Source organism: Rissa tridactyla, chromosome 9 (genome assembly GCF_028500815.1).
Source record: "Rissa tridactyla isolate bRisTri1 chromosome 9, bRisTri1.patW.cur.20221130, whole genome shotgun sequence".
Classification (NCBI taxonomy): domain Eukaryota; kingdom Metazoa; phylum Chordata; class Aves; order Charadriiformes; family Laridae; genus Rissa; species Rissa tridactyla.
In genome coordinates, this window is record NC_071474.1 from 15,507,017 (window position 1) to 15,521,749 (window position 14,733).

Here is a 14,733-nt window from a genome sequence, read left to right on the forward strand (position 1 = left end):
ATATGCAATCACAACACTGCCCTCAATTAGCTGCAGCCTATAAGAGGCAGCAGTAAGATCCCAGAGCTCAAATCTGTTTTCAAACCAATATATAATCACCATCCCGGTCCTACCGCTGCTCCCAGCTCCACAGGCTCAACCCTTCCCTGCTACCAGTGCCAGGTCCCAGCTCATCCTCCACCTCTGCCAGCAGGCCACCGCAGGAGCTGCCGAGTGTCACCGCTGGCGCGAGGAAAGCTGTAGCTACAGGCACCCAGGGTGGAGGAGAGGGTACAATCACCATGGGCAGCTTAGCACAGCTGCAGCGGTATTGGAGCTGCGGTCATTTTTCAGGGCAGGCTGAGAGCAGTGGTAATTGCCAGAGCCCTATTAACTGCAGGGGAATTACAGCAATTTGCACCGGCTCAGCTCTGCCATCAGCCAGTGGAGTCCTCAAAACCCAGCTAAGCGCTGCCACGTCGCTGCACTCCCGGCAGGGTGTCATTAACCCTTCTTCTCAGGGAAGCCCCTTTTTTCTTTACAGTTCTTGCTCTGAGTGTTTTTGATCTGGTGTCACTGTAGGCATGTTTAGACACTTTCTTGTTTCTCATGCCAAACTCCCGACCCAATTACAACTGTATTCACAGATTTACAATATGTTAAGCTAACTCTATTAAGAACCACCATACAAATGTTTACTTTCAGCACATTTGGTCACTTAGTGGATTCTTGCTTCATTTTGAACCTGTGTACAGTCACCATCTCCGTTGCCCTCTCAAAGGAGATTCACTCCTTCCATGAGCAGATGGGCAAACACACCTTGGGCTGAGCCCTTGGGATGCTAATAAACTTTCTCTCCAGGGAGCCTTCCTGTACAGGAAAAGCACGCCTCCTTGACAAAAGGATTTTAACACAGATCTCATCTGGTTATAAACCAACAAACACCAAAGTGGGAGTACAATTATTTGCCACACTAGCATTTTTTTTTAATTTTTATTTTTTTCCCTCCACACTAGTGTTCCACTGGACCAAATTGGTGGGTGCACCTTGGCTGGGTTGTTTCACAATGCCCCAGAGGCAGCCGCTAGATATCTACCCCCACCCCTGAAGGCTGATCACACTAGAATGAAGAGGGACTCTGCCATGAATTTCAATAGGAGAAAGATCCTCCCCTGGTGCTGAAGGTAACCTCAGGCAGCTTGGAGGAGTAACCTCACAGGGATCTCGTAAAGTGTGTTTCCTCACTCTCCCATGCTTGCTTACTGCCACTGGAAGGCATGAAAAATACCCAAGCATTTTTGGTCAGTCACTCTGCTGTTTCCTAGATGCAAGCCATTGGGTACTCTTGGTACTTCTAACAAACCACACAGCTACTGCTACAGAAAAAGAGAGTACATACACACCCGAGGGCATACCTGATCCCAGATCCATTATTCCCCTTACACACAGTGTAGGGCTCTTATGGTGTGGAGTTTGGGTTTACTGCAGCTCCATGCTTTCTCTTCTGGCCTTTGTGCCACAGCTGATGCTCCTCTGCCTGCAGTTAGCTCCTATGGACACCTAACCTGCCATAAAACTCTTCCTTTTTTTTCAGTAGAGCTTGTTTTCTCCTGGTTTATCGCCCTAACCTGGCTCTTCGTGGCGTTAGATGAACGGTGAAACACCAAGGATTGTAACATGCAGCCGAAGATATGTCAATGGCATGGGACAGCAGCTGCCCCGACTCACCCAACCGCCATGAATGTCTCCCAGGCCAGGGCAGCCTGCACGCCTCTACCGTGCCACCTGGGGCTCTTGCACACAAGGTGCTGAGCACCATTTATTTCCTCTGACCTCAGGGATGCTCAGCACTCCTGGGAGGTAAGCCCTCGGTGCTCAGCTGGCTTGGGACCAAAGCCACAGCAGACGGGCAGCCGCAGCTGGAATCCGTGCACTGAAACACATGGAATAACTTCATTAAGGGTTTATGCATACGTGGAAATCACAGGGAGGAGCAGGAACGGCCAGCAGGTGGAGAAGAGCTGCCCCATAAACTGTATTTGCAATGTATATATTTTTCAATTAACTCAGTACAGTCCTCTCTATCAACCCTTTACCCAATAATAAAACAAAACAAAATCCTGGAAATGCTGCAGTGCTGTGCTCTGACGTTATCTTCCATAAATCAAAGCGTTAATACACTGGGTCGATACAATAAGTATCAGACCAAGAATAACTGAACAGAAAGAAAATATCTCCTAGGTTACCACTTTCTATGTTTGAATCTACAAAGGAATCTCTCAAACCTTCCAGACAGAGGCAGCTTTTTGTTAGTGTCTTTCTTGCTTATCATGACAACCCACTGTTCTGCAGCTATTTGTTTAGCAACAGGCATGAAATATGGTCTCCTTTCATCCCTGTATATGTTACCTTCATTCTGCTGTTACAACAGGAAATACGCAAATCATTTCTGCCTCTTTTCCTCTATATGTTTACAATCAGGAAACAATTACTGGAAATAAAATAAATAAAAAACAAGGCAAGTCAGAGGCTGACTAGCAGTTGGACATACTGCTGAATATACCATGCTAAGATACCTATTTATTTTTGCTGTGAAAGATGGCAGCCCTTCCCTTTGTCTTTGCATTCTCAGCTTGTTAACAATGCGGTCTCTCCTCTTATCTACAATTTATCCCAAGGAACTATTAAAAAGAAGGATTGGAGGAGGCTTCCTGCTGCTCTTGTCCCATTTCATCTCACAGAGACATAAGGAATTGCTGGTCAGGGAGAGGCCACTTGGCCAAAGCAGCCTGTGCCCCATAGGTTTATCTCCCCACTGCCAGCGCAGCTCCCTCCAGTGCGCTGCCCTGTCACGGGAGAGCGATCGCCTCTCAGGAGTGTGAAGATAAACAGATTTGAAGCCTTCAAGGCATGTTCCCAGCACCTCCTCCCCCTCACATGCACACAGGCTTGTCCTGCAAACGCCCCCCCGTGCACAACACAGCCACAGCTTTGGGGATGAATACCGAGATGTTTGAAGGGACACATGAAGCTGTGACTTACACCACAACGGCTTTACCAAGAATTCAGGCTGAACCGCTAAAGGCAACACCCCGGTGCAAGGAGTGAGCCAAGAGGGGGGTGAACCAAGGGGAGCCAAAAGCTGGGCAGCACAGGGGCGATTTCTTTTGATGCCGAAATTACTGCCTCCATCAGCTGCAGTTGCTGGGATTTTATCATCTCAGCTGGTCTGCGGGAGTCACTTGAGAACCCATGGGGATTTCTCATTTTTTAGAGGCTCTCAAAGAGCTGTCTGCCCAGTGCTGGGCAGGAGCTGAAGGCAGAAGGCATGGCTGGATCACAGTGCCCTGGGATGGAGGGGAAACGGAGCAGCGCACCCCAATTCCTCTTTCCCCTGCATCGTTACTAACCTGGCTCAGGTCTCCATCTGACCCCTGCCCAGGCACAGCAGGGCAGGAAGGGATCAGAGGCTCTGCTGGAAGCACATCCACAGGCACCCTCCATTGGTTTGATGCCTGGAGAAGAGAAGGCTCTGGAGAGACATTGCAGCAGTCTTTCAGTACCTAAAGGGGGCCTACAGAAAAGGTGAAGAGGGACTCTTTTATCAGGGAGTGTAGTGATAGGACGAGGGGTAACGGTTTTAAACTGAAAGAGGGGAGATTTAGATTAGATATCAGGAAGAAATTCTTTACTGTGAGGGTGGCGAGACACTGGCCCAGGTTGTCCAGAGAAGCTGTGGATGTCCCATCCCTGGAGGTGTTCAAGGTCAGGGTGGACGGGGCTTTGAGCAGCCTGGTCTAGTGGGAGGTGTCCCTGCCCAGGGCAGGGGGTTGGAACTAGATCATCTTTAAGGTCCCTTCCAACCCAAACCTTTCTGTGATTCTATGATGGAATTCAGCACTTTGTAACTTGCAGTGCCTACATTGGGTTGGCGTAAGAGCTTTCACGGCCAAGCAAGGAATCAGATCAGAGAACTGATCCTAGTGGAAATAACTTGGGGGGGAGAAATACAAGTTGTGGGTTTTTTTGCTGGAATCAAGTCCCTGGCTGAGTTTAGTATCAGGCATACACAGATGTGCCTACATAGTGCATCAGGAGAGCAACCAGCAGTTAAGGCTGCTGGTAGTATAACTGGGTTTCAGCTGTGCTGCTATCCACTATCTAATCATTACCCCGGGGTTACGTTTGCTAAATGCTAAATAACATTTTGCTGTCATTTATGTTCAGATACCTCTAGAAGGTCACAGTGGCCAAATGCTGGCACATGACATGACTTGTATTGGGCAAATAATACACGTATGGAATACACACTTGTCAAAATGTTCACCATAAGTAACTAGGAACAAAAGGGGGTGGGGTGTTTTACGGCAAGTTAGTGAGTTAAATTGGCCTAATGTGCTCAGTTGAGGACCAAGCCAGTGCAAGTCACTGAAAGGAAATACCATCTGGAGCAGCTGGGGCCACAGGGGCATCCAGTTCATCATCAGCAAGCTATGGCAGCATTGAAAGCACGATGCCTTAGCCTAACTAGAGAAAAGAAAACCTTCAACATGCAGAGAGCAGTCCAAATCCTCTGCCAAGTATTAAAACTCGGTAGTTTTAAAGCCGGTAGGCTTCCAGAGGGGCAGAGATGGACCAATGCCCTTTCCAAGGCATCCTGAGCGAGCTGCGGCCCCCTCCCTGTTAACGCCTCCTGTGTGGGATACCCCGAGCCTCATCCCACAGCTCAGCTCCCTGTCACGTCCTATCCCAGCGGCAGCTGCAGCCCTGGATCAACCGATTTAGCTGTTCAGCCTTCAAGTTAGATACAGTGTGATTAGGATTAATTTCTTCCTACAGTGAGCAATCAACTGATCCAGCCTGTTTGCACCTTAAGAGTCAATTAAATACCTTTTCCAATACAAAAAAGTATCTACATAACTGAAACGTTCTTTGCTTTCCTAATTCAGGATTATGTAAGTGTGCAAGAAATTTCAACTTAACCTCTTTTTTATCTTTAAAAAAATGTAGATGTTTATATAAGTGAAAATTTGATCTTAGAATGGTTTACAGTCAGACTTTGAATTCTGCGTGGAGAATAGTAAAAAGGAATTATTTTGAAAAAAGGCGTAATTCTTAGCTACATGTTAATAGAGCTCAACTATATTATTTTTGCCTTGGATGAAGCAGCACATCTCATGTTTTGACAGCTAACTTTTAATTACACTAAGAGAAGACCAGTTGTAACATTCTGATAAAGCACAGAGAACCATTTTTTACTAACCTGTGAAGTAATTACTCGGTGAGTCTTCAGCACAGGATATACATGATTAATACCTTTTGCACAGGATGCCTATAATTATTGGACTGAAACCCAACATATGAATGAACAGCTTCTCAGTCCCCTGGTTTTTGATCCATTTCTGTAAGCCTACATAGAAAGGAAGGCATTTATTTAAAACCCTGCATTAGAGCAAGCAATAGTGCATGACCAACTAATTAGGAATAAATCTATTAAGGATGGACAATGTATTGGTGGGCAGCAATTCGTAGAATGGGTGGGACTCATAACTCCACCAAACACTTTCTGCAACTGAATTTATTATGTCTCATAACTAGAAAATAATATGTTATAGCTATTCAAAGTAAAGAAAATATATTCACAGAAACCACAGCTTCAGCTAGAGAATAATTTCGAAGCTCTTCTATACAGAAACCACACAGAAACTCTACTACCTGGGCAAAGGAAGAAAGCAGATTTTCAGGGGAAAAAGGGATGGCATGGCGTGGTGAGGGTAACCTCTATTAAAGTGGCATAGTTTGTCATATCTGACAACCCACTGAAGAAAGTTATCACTGGTTAAGGGCCTGACCCTGCATTCCTTAAGTAGACAAAAATCCCTTTGAAGTCAATGAAGCATCCTGCTCAGATAACTATATCAGGATTTGGCAATTAATGAAAACTTTTAATTTCTTAAGCAGATTATAGAAGGTTTTCCCTGAAAAATAACGATTGTATGTTACTCACAGCAACTCCTCGGCAGTTTGCATCCAGCAGCTCTTGCAGCACAGTAACTGTTTCTCACTAACTGGGAATTGCCAAAAGTCAGAACCACATTGTTTTCTATTTGCATTGATCTGCCTTAAGTGTTCTTCTCTAGCTGATGCCTAGTTGAAGGTTTTGACAGCTTTGCACTCAAAAGGTCAGTAAGCAGTCCTCAGGGCAATTTGATTTAAACCTTTAGCATTTTGCATACTCCCAAGCAGCAGTGCATAGTAGGACATGTGTGTTCACAGCCTCCGAAAGGTCATACTTCCCAGCCCTCAAAACAAAACCCCAGTCAGAAATATTTCAGCTTGTAGAAAATATCCGAAAAGCTACCAGACAATTACGAAAACATTTTCCATTAAATTAAACTCAAAAGGTCTTAAGAAAAACAAATTGTGATGTATGGTTTTAGACCGTGGTGTATTTCAACAGAAAGTTTTACATCCCGTCACATTTAGGAAGGCTGCCTTATCTGTCTTTCCTCAAGAGGCGTGCTCACTTACTTAATGTCTGTTCAGGTTTTCCAAGCCGCTTTGCCTCCCCCTCCCCGAAATCCCAAGCCTCTCTCTGGGATGAAAACCTGAAACCTACAATGCAGAATTTGTTTGAAGTCTCATTAAGCAAGAAACCTCAAATTAAGGACAGCTCAGCAAAACAAAACGTTTTTCTACAGTCACGTGGATGTAAACCAAGCATTACATGGAAGTTCTCCCTCATTATCCCCTTTGCGAGCCGTTTGTATTCTGATTAGCGTGCTAATGATATATGTTCCACATAGAAAAAGCAATTAAGTCTCCACTTCAAAGAAAAATGATTTACTATAAGAGTACCAAAGCTTGTGCTTGCAACTCCTACTGATTTTGTGATGCCGCAGAGCAATATGGCAGCTGTTTAATGCTTAATTCCCATTCATAGCAATGGAAGACGGTAGGCATTGGTTGCCTTTTAACCACAGATGTTTCAATAAGGTGCTTCTGTGGCACACCAGAAATACGGATTCTTGATGGTAGTGGCGGTCTAACAGCAGGTAAATAACTAACTGTCTAACTGCAGCTCCTCTCCGTTCACATCATAAGAACTGTGCTTTGATTCCTTTAAAGGAATCGCTCATTAAAGAGGGGTGATATTAAAATAAACAAACTGCCCTGAAAAAGGAGAAGCTCGTACAAAGAAAATCATTTGATAAGACCCTACGTGAAGAACCCAAACACCACGACAAACTAATTAATGAGAAACAGAACGGAAAACACAAATGAACAGACAGCATGAAGAACGACAGACAGAAGAGCCTGGTCTCCTAACGATCAACATTCTTTTTGACCACACAAGAAACAGGTAAAATCAAAACAGTATTTAAAACTATACATAGTCAGTTTTAATTACTTCATGTGTGTTTCAGCATTTTATCATCGTAATTATGTAACTCCCACTCTGGGGAAGTGTTAAGTGTCATGCATTTGCTAAGTAACATTGAAGTCATATGGAAAAAAGTACACAAGAAAAAAAGGAAATCTGTGCTGATCCAGGACACATTTCACAGTATGCCAGAGGCATCTACAGATTTCAAGGAGACACACGCAGATTTTTGTAAAGACACTGTCAATTAGTGAAATAGCACCAAATTGTGCTATGGATTTACAGAACAAATCAAATGCCAAGGTATTAGGTAGGTTGCAAAGTAAAGTTTACGTACGAAACAATGAGGTTAGAGAGGAATAAACAGGGTCAAGACGGAAAACGAGCAGCCTACACTCATACATTTTGCCCAGGTTTGAGGCGTAAATACTCAACGCTGTCTCTAATAAAAAATAATTTGTTTAATATGCTACAGATGTGGCTTCGTAATTAAAAAGAATTTATTTAAGTCATGTGTCCTTCAGGCAGCATAAGTGAAGCCTCAGTGGCACTTAAAAGAAATTATTGTTTTCACTTCATACTAACCCCCAGCTCTGCCTCATGATGCAACAAGAATGCTGAAGAATCACCATTACCACCTTGAGAAGTGAAAGCTTTGAATCAAATAACACCCAGCCTAAAAGTCTGCCAGTCGAGAAAAAGGAATTTTGAAGAAAAAACCATAGCCTACACTGCCCCAGACATCCAAGTTATTGTCGAGTGCTTCTTGTTCATACCTAAAGTCTCATCTCCGTAACACCAAACTGCAAAGCATTTCTCCATACGTGACCGCCTTGGGAGTAAAGGAGAAATTTTAGAGAAAGATAATTCCAGACCAAAACCCTTTGAGTCAACGCAAATCAAATTATTGACATTGATTGGAAAAAAAAAAAAAAAACTAAGAAAACCTCTCCCACAGCAGCCTAAGTAGACCTTCGGATTATAAACAGTTTATGCTGCAAGCCTTCATTGAGGTTAATCTATATACTTTACCATTTTTAGGTTAAAGAAATTCAATTATTTGACAGCATCATATTTATTTATTGAGAAACACCATTCGCTGTAGGACGGTAATAATCAATACACAAATAAAGGTCACCACCATCCTTACTAAACATGAAACAAAAATGGTTTAACTTGGTCAGAAAAGTTAAGCCCCTGAAAAATGTCCAGAAAAAGAGGTTTTTGCACTGTCCCGGGATGATCTAACCCCTCCTTGCCAACAGTTTAATCGCACCCCGCTGCCTCCCGGCCAGGGTAGGGCCCGGCTCCCCTCAGGCTGCCGGCTCGCGGCGGGTCCGAAGCGGGAGGGTTTTGGGGCGGGAAGCGGCTAATCCACTGCCTGCGCGCACCCCGGCGCGGCAGCGCCACCTGGCGGCCGTCCCCGGCACCGCCGCGGAGAGGCGCCAAGCAGCGGCTGGAATTTAAAAAAAAAAAAAAAAATTAAATGCAGGGCAGATTGTATTTTTCAGGTTCTATAAAAGCCGGTTTGAATCAACGTTTACAGGCAGAAGGCAGGGTACCGAGGGCAGGGGACTGTTGTGCTCACAGCTCTCAGCCTCGGCACAGCCCAGAAAACTACTACCGAAACCACCCATGAATTTTCCATGCTGTGTTTTTAAAGCTGAGAAAAGTGAAACTGTTCCTGTTGCAGCCATCTTCTCCCTTGCTTTGTGGTCCAGTCCCTGCTCTAGAATTGGCATCTTGCTCAAGTCTCCCCTTAAAAGATCGTTTCTTAACGGAATGGCTTTTAAGCAGACCTGCACAAAATCTCTTACCAAAAGTCAACACTATATACTCTTTTGTTCAGCAGATGGGTAGATTTAGCTCTTACCTACCTGGGAAATTTTTCTGCCTTACACCTCGCCTGGGTGTTAAGCATAATGAAATTACAGCGTAGAAGAGATGGTGGTTAGCACTCAGGGAACCAGTTGCTACTCTCGTCTGTAATGCCGCAGTACTTATGGTGAAAAAAATAGGTAAGTAGTTGTAGCAGCATCTTTGGAGTTGTCCCCCAAAATCGGATAGGGAACATGGAGGTACAATGTGCAGAAAATGAGTGTAAAGGGACAGGCAGCAGATCCAGGAGAGCATCTCCCTGGTTAGCCAAGCCCACACCCCCAATTAGCTGTTCATGACTCCTCCAGCACTTCCCAGATTGGATCCCCTCACATCACCCTTCCCACAGATGCCAGATTTGCAACTTCAGAATTCCTTGCGACACTTCACTGACCTCTCTGCCTACTTCCTCATGACAAGTCTTCCCCAGGATGTTTCCCATTCTGGTGTCTCCTCTGACCCAGATCCACAAAGCTTTGTACCAGCCTGTCACCCCTTCCCCACGTCTCCCACATCCACGTGGCTCCAGCCAGACGAGCCATCTCTTGCTCCTCCTGGTCTTTCCCTGGCTGCCTGTGAGTATGTTCAGGCACATAAGGTAGGCCCCCTTCAGCCTGGGGCATCCTGCGCAAGGCCTGCCGTGCTCCCATAGCCCTGCCCCAGTACTTACCACCATTGACCTCTCTTCTTTCGCTTAACCAAGAGCTGTTATCACCATTCCACAACAAGCCTAGTTTAAAGCCTACAGAAGGGACTCTCTGCACTCTTATCACCCACCACTTCTTGGTGTGAACACTTGGTTCAGGCCCATCTGGCTCTGAAACCCTTCCCGTAACACAACTTTTTCCTTTCTCTATCTATTACAGCACCATAGCATTTTTGTAAATTCATACCCAAGGGTGGAACAGCAGCCTTTCTTCTGATGCCAGAAGTCACAAGCTTCCAGCTTCACCCATCTTGGGAATCTCCACCTACTACCTGCCCAAACAGGGTCTCCAGCTGCTCCTTCTTACTCCCAGTGTATGGTTTGGGTTTTTGGCTCTACAAGGTCTCTGCGAAGACCCTTATGACCTCTTGCTGTCCATCCGTCCCAATGCTACAAGTCTGCTCACTTCTCCTGTAGCTCTTTTATGAGGCAAAACTCAGTGCCTTGCCCACAGCAGAGCTCCCACAGGCAAGGCCAGCCCTGCCCCGGCTCCAGGTACTCCCTGCAGCCCAAGACCCAGCAGCAACAGCAGCACCCTCCAGGAGCTTACACCCATGCACCAGGGCTGCTTCCCCAGCTGGCACTGGGGATGAAGCCCCACGGCACATCCCCATCACTGCTGGGCAGTCCACGCTGCCTGGAGCGGAGTTTCAGGGCCTGTTTCACACCCCTGCCACACTCACCACTGAAGTCTGCTGGCTGCGTGCCTGCCCACCAGCAGAGAAGGGTGTTCCTACAGCAGAAGAGAGGAGCCTGACCCCCCCTCAGCAGCAGTCAGCTGGCGTTTCCGTGGGGCCTCCACCTTTGCCTGTCTGCCGTGTGTAGTGTTTCTAGGCTGGCTATACAATGAAGGCTCACAGAGACCTAGAGCTTTTATAAAAACATGGTATTAATTTTTCAAAGACTGCATGTCTTGGCAGCAGAACACTTGGAAACAGCGCTGCTGCACCTCAACACCTACCCAAAAGTAGCAGCATACTGTGACGGAACTGCTGCCCCAGTCTACCTTGGAGTACTAAAATTACTGAATTCTTGCTATTTCAAGACTACCAATTTGCACTTCAAAGAACTGAGTCACAACTTATTAGAATAAACTTTTATTTACTGCTTTCAGGATCCTTATTTTATACTTCAAAGTACGCAACAAAACCTGCTACATTCAAATCTATACAGATTTACTGATATATCATTCATGTTTTACAAAACTGCATATAGATTTGGGAAATTTGTATAAGTTACCTTTATTTACATGTCTTATTCTCAGCCCTAATGACCTAGTCAAAGAATAAAACAAAGTGGGATTTTAAATATCCCTTAAGACCCATTACATTTGTTACATAATTTACATATCTTGAGATGTGCTACACTTCCTTCTTGCATATTTATAAAGACTGTGACTAAACAGAAGTTTGCTGGCCAAAGCTAGGTACTGTCATTTCCTCAGGTCGTATTTGTAATAAAGTGTTAAAATTAGAGCAAGTCAGGTATAGAAACCATTTTTTTCCTTTAGAACCAACTTTGATAATCATTTTAAACAGCACTTGCTCAAAAAAAGTGTTAACATTAATAAAAAAAATACCCACATTTACAAAAGAAATCAAACTAATATTTATATGACAAGTTGATCTACAATAAATTGCACATTGTTGGTTATGACTTTGGTTATACTGTCTTAACAAATTTGGTTTCTAGAATAACAGTGGAGAAAAAAAATATAAAAACGCAGCTATAGAAACTAGCATAACCTGTAAACATCTTACAGAACCAAATTCTGCACCTGGTTACATGTGCATAACCTCCATGCAGTTCAGAGAAGTTTGCACATATCAGACTGCTGAATTTGGCCCAGAAAACCCTGTAAACATGTTCTTTATTGTTATGTAGTGCAATACTGCAAGAATGGATAATAAAGGCCTCTAACTAACCAGTAACTAATACTGAGTGATATCCATACAAATTTCACTTTAAGATTAATTTGTTGCAAAAGGCTGAATTGAAAATATTATCCATCGTTGAACTACAAATTTATCCAAAAAGTGATGAACACTCAATAAACCAACAACAGTATATAAATTCAGGCAAAAAAATGGATATAATTTCTCAATGCAATTCAGAATTATGCTGCTTATCTGTTTTATATAAAAATCCTGGTTTTGTTACACGGTTTTAACAAAAGCAAGTTAGACAAAGAAATCTAACAAATAAAATGTCACCAAGTCAATGTTCTGCAAACTCATGGGTGATAATGCAAACAAATGCTTTCCAATGTCTCACCTAATACGCTGAATCATAAGGTGCTTTGGGCATATCTGTCGCAAACAGCCTGAAGCAGCACAGATTACGATATTGCATTACATGAAGTTTGGTGGTTTTGGATTTTTTTATTTATTTTAAAAACAGTCTAACAATTTCAGTTGTTCCTCTTCAAGCAGCAATTCAAATTTACACCCTCTGCAAAGATTTCTTCACAGTTTTACTTCAGTAGTTTACTGCAGGACAGTCTCTCAAATACTGTAAAAGAGGCAACTGCTTAAAAACATTTTAGTTTTTGAATTACTTGGCACTGGCCCATCCAATGTGTATATTGTAGTTATTAGCAAAGTACAGAAAACTGTGGAAATGGCAAAATACATTTTCAAAATTTAGTGAGTTTTTAATACTTACTTAACTTTACAAGTCATACTATGAAGAATCAATAGCCATGTGACTAAATACAATGGTAGTCCCTGGAAAATTCAAATTTGTTTGTAAACCCTTAAAATGAAATTGCAGCACTGGACCAATACAATTTATGTCTGTGTCTTAATCAACCCCATCAAAACCCTGAGTATTTTCAATCGCTAGAAGAAGTTTATCCCATAAATCTTCAAACGAGTCATACGGAGGCAAATCCAAGCGATTAAAACTGAAAAACAGATGAAAACTCTTAAGTTTTTTATCATGCTTACTAAAGCTTATAATTTACTAAATTAAATACGCACCAGGTATGAGCTCTTGGCAGTTTTTCAGGGGTACCCCACTGTTCAACTGTAAACAACTGTGGTCCATTTGAACCTGCGGAGAAGAATACATCAATTTTCACCCCATTATGATGTTCTTTTCTAGTTAGAAATTCAAGTTATGAAATATTTTGGGGGGTTGTAATCCAATTCTGACATTAGTAGCAGCTATTTATATGAATCAAATACAATCTATACTCAATAATGGTCAATAATCCCAATTCACTTGTATTTTTAAATTCTTTCTTGCTATATCTTAATTTCGAGGGACTTTTACACCTTAAGCTCAGAAGTCCATACGCATAGTAGCTGGCAGAAAATTTTATGCAGAAGACAGTTTTATACTGTATAAGTTTTGCGTGTAAAAATTTAGACACCTTTATCACAATGTGCCAAGTTATATAACCTGGCAGAAAGTATTCTATGTCCACCTTTACCTACGCAACAACAGAGTCAAGTTAACAGAGAAGTTTTTAAAACGCAGTGACCATATGTGTACTCCAAGGATGTACATATGCACCTGAGAGAACTTTTTTGGCTAGCAAGTGCAGCTCCAGCTACGCCTGTGCCTTCAGCAACTGTCTTACAGCATGTCGTAACTGAAAGTTTCTCAGAACGCCCAACTCTCGCCAAGTGGATGCAGAGGGCATTTTGTAATCATTTCCTTAAGCTGTTGAAAGCATTTGTGTATGTCTGGAGAAGACTGTGTAGTTTAAAAAAGCAAAACCAAAACACAGCAGCAAAACCCACTGTTTTGTCAGAGAACAGGATTATCTCTGATGGTGGGCATCCTCTGATTATTGTACAAGATGATCATCAATAGTTACAGAACTGTATTCTTAAATGGAAGATGTGAAACATGTTTCAGATTAAAGTTGAGCAGCAGTAAAGAGCACAGGCTGATCTATGAATACAGCTGAGATAGAAGGTCTGTGTAGAGTACCTTTAGACCTATGACATGAATTGGGTTTTATAGTGCTGACAGACACCTTCCCTTTTTTATGCTCCTTCAAAATGTTTGGTTGTTTTTAACTATATAATTTATAATTGTCAATTCAAAAAGTTTTCATTTGTGGTTTTATGAAGACATGAAAAAAAAGAAATGTATACATACTCATAGAAGAATGAAATGATATTGTGATAACATGTAAAAATGGATTTGGAAAAAGATGTTAGCCAACTTATATATAGAAAAAAACCCCAACCGACAAAAAACCCAAGACAATTCATCCCAAAGATGAAAACAGTACAAGAAGAGGAGAAAACCCTTTCTCAACTACTAGCATTCAGAAAAAGAGAGGAAATACCAATCAATGCACAGAAACTATACTTCATACAAGTCTAGTGAATGAACTTGACACAGGAGAGCAGACACCAAGCACTTCATCCTAAAATATTATCAGTGAGACACATATATCAGTAGTTGTGGAAACACTTCCAGCTCCTCCTCTTCACTTTCTTCTTCGGGTTACATGCTTCTTCAATGCAGAAGGATGTCTAGAAGAGGTAACTAGTAAGAATGCCTGGAATAAGGATGAAGCGGAGAAGCAGCTCTGACTGATGGTGCATTCTACCACATGACATTAAGATAAAACTCCCTTTTAATAGCTAGGTAAGAAAATCTTCATTTTAGCTATCCAACTAATTAAATAGAGGCTAACAAGGCAGGATGAGAAGAAGACAAGAAGAAAGGCAAGTCTGTTCAGTGTTGTAGTTCTCAAAATTGGGTAGATTTGCCCCAGACACCAAGCACACCCTTTTTAGGAGCAGAAATGCCTTTCCGGGCC

The 14,733-nt window shown here is 42.9% G+C and overlaps 1 protein-coding gene across 2 annotated transcripts in view; it reads right to left on the bottom strand.

The window, feature by feature from the left end:
- Positions 1 to 11,028: 11,028 nt before the first annotated feature.
- NEDD4 (NEDD4 E3 ubiquitin protein ligase) overlaps positions 11,029 to 14,733 on the bottom strand; it is a 50,687-nt gene continuing 46,982 nt past the window's right edge. For both annotated transcript variants that reach the window (XM_054214281.1, XM_054214278.1), the window contains 2 exons: positions 12,929 to 13,001; positions 11,029 to 12,852 (listed from right to left, as the gene is read on the bottom strand). In XM_054214281.1, coding sequence (XP_054070256.1) covers positions 12,750 to 12,852; positions 12,929 to 13,001 — 176 coding nt within the window. In that variant the 3' untranslated portion in view covers positions 11,029 to 12,749. The remainder of the gene's footprint in view (positions 12,853 to 12,928; positions 13,002 to 14,733) is intronic.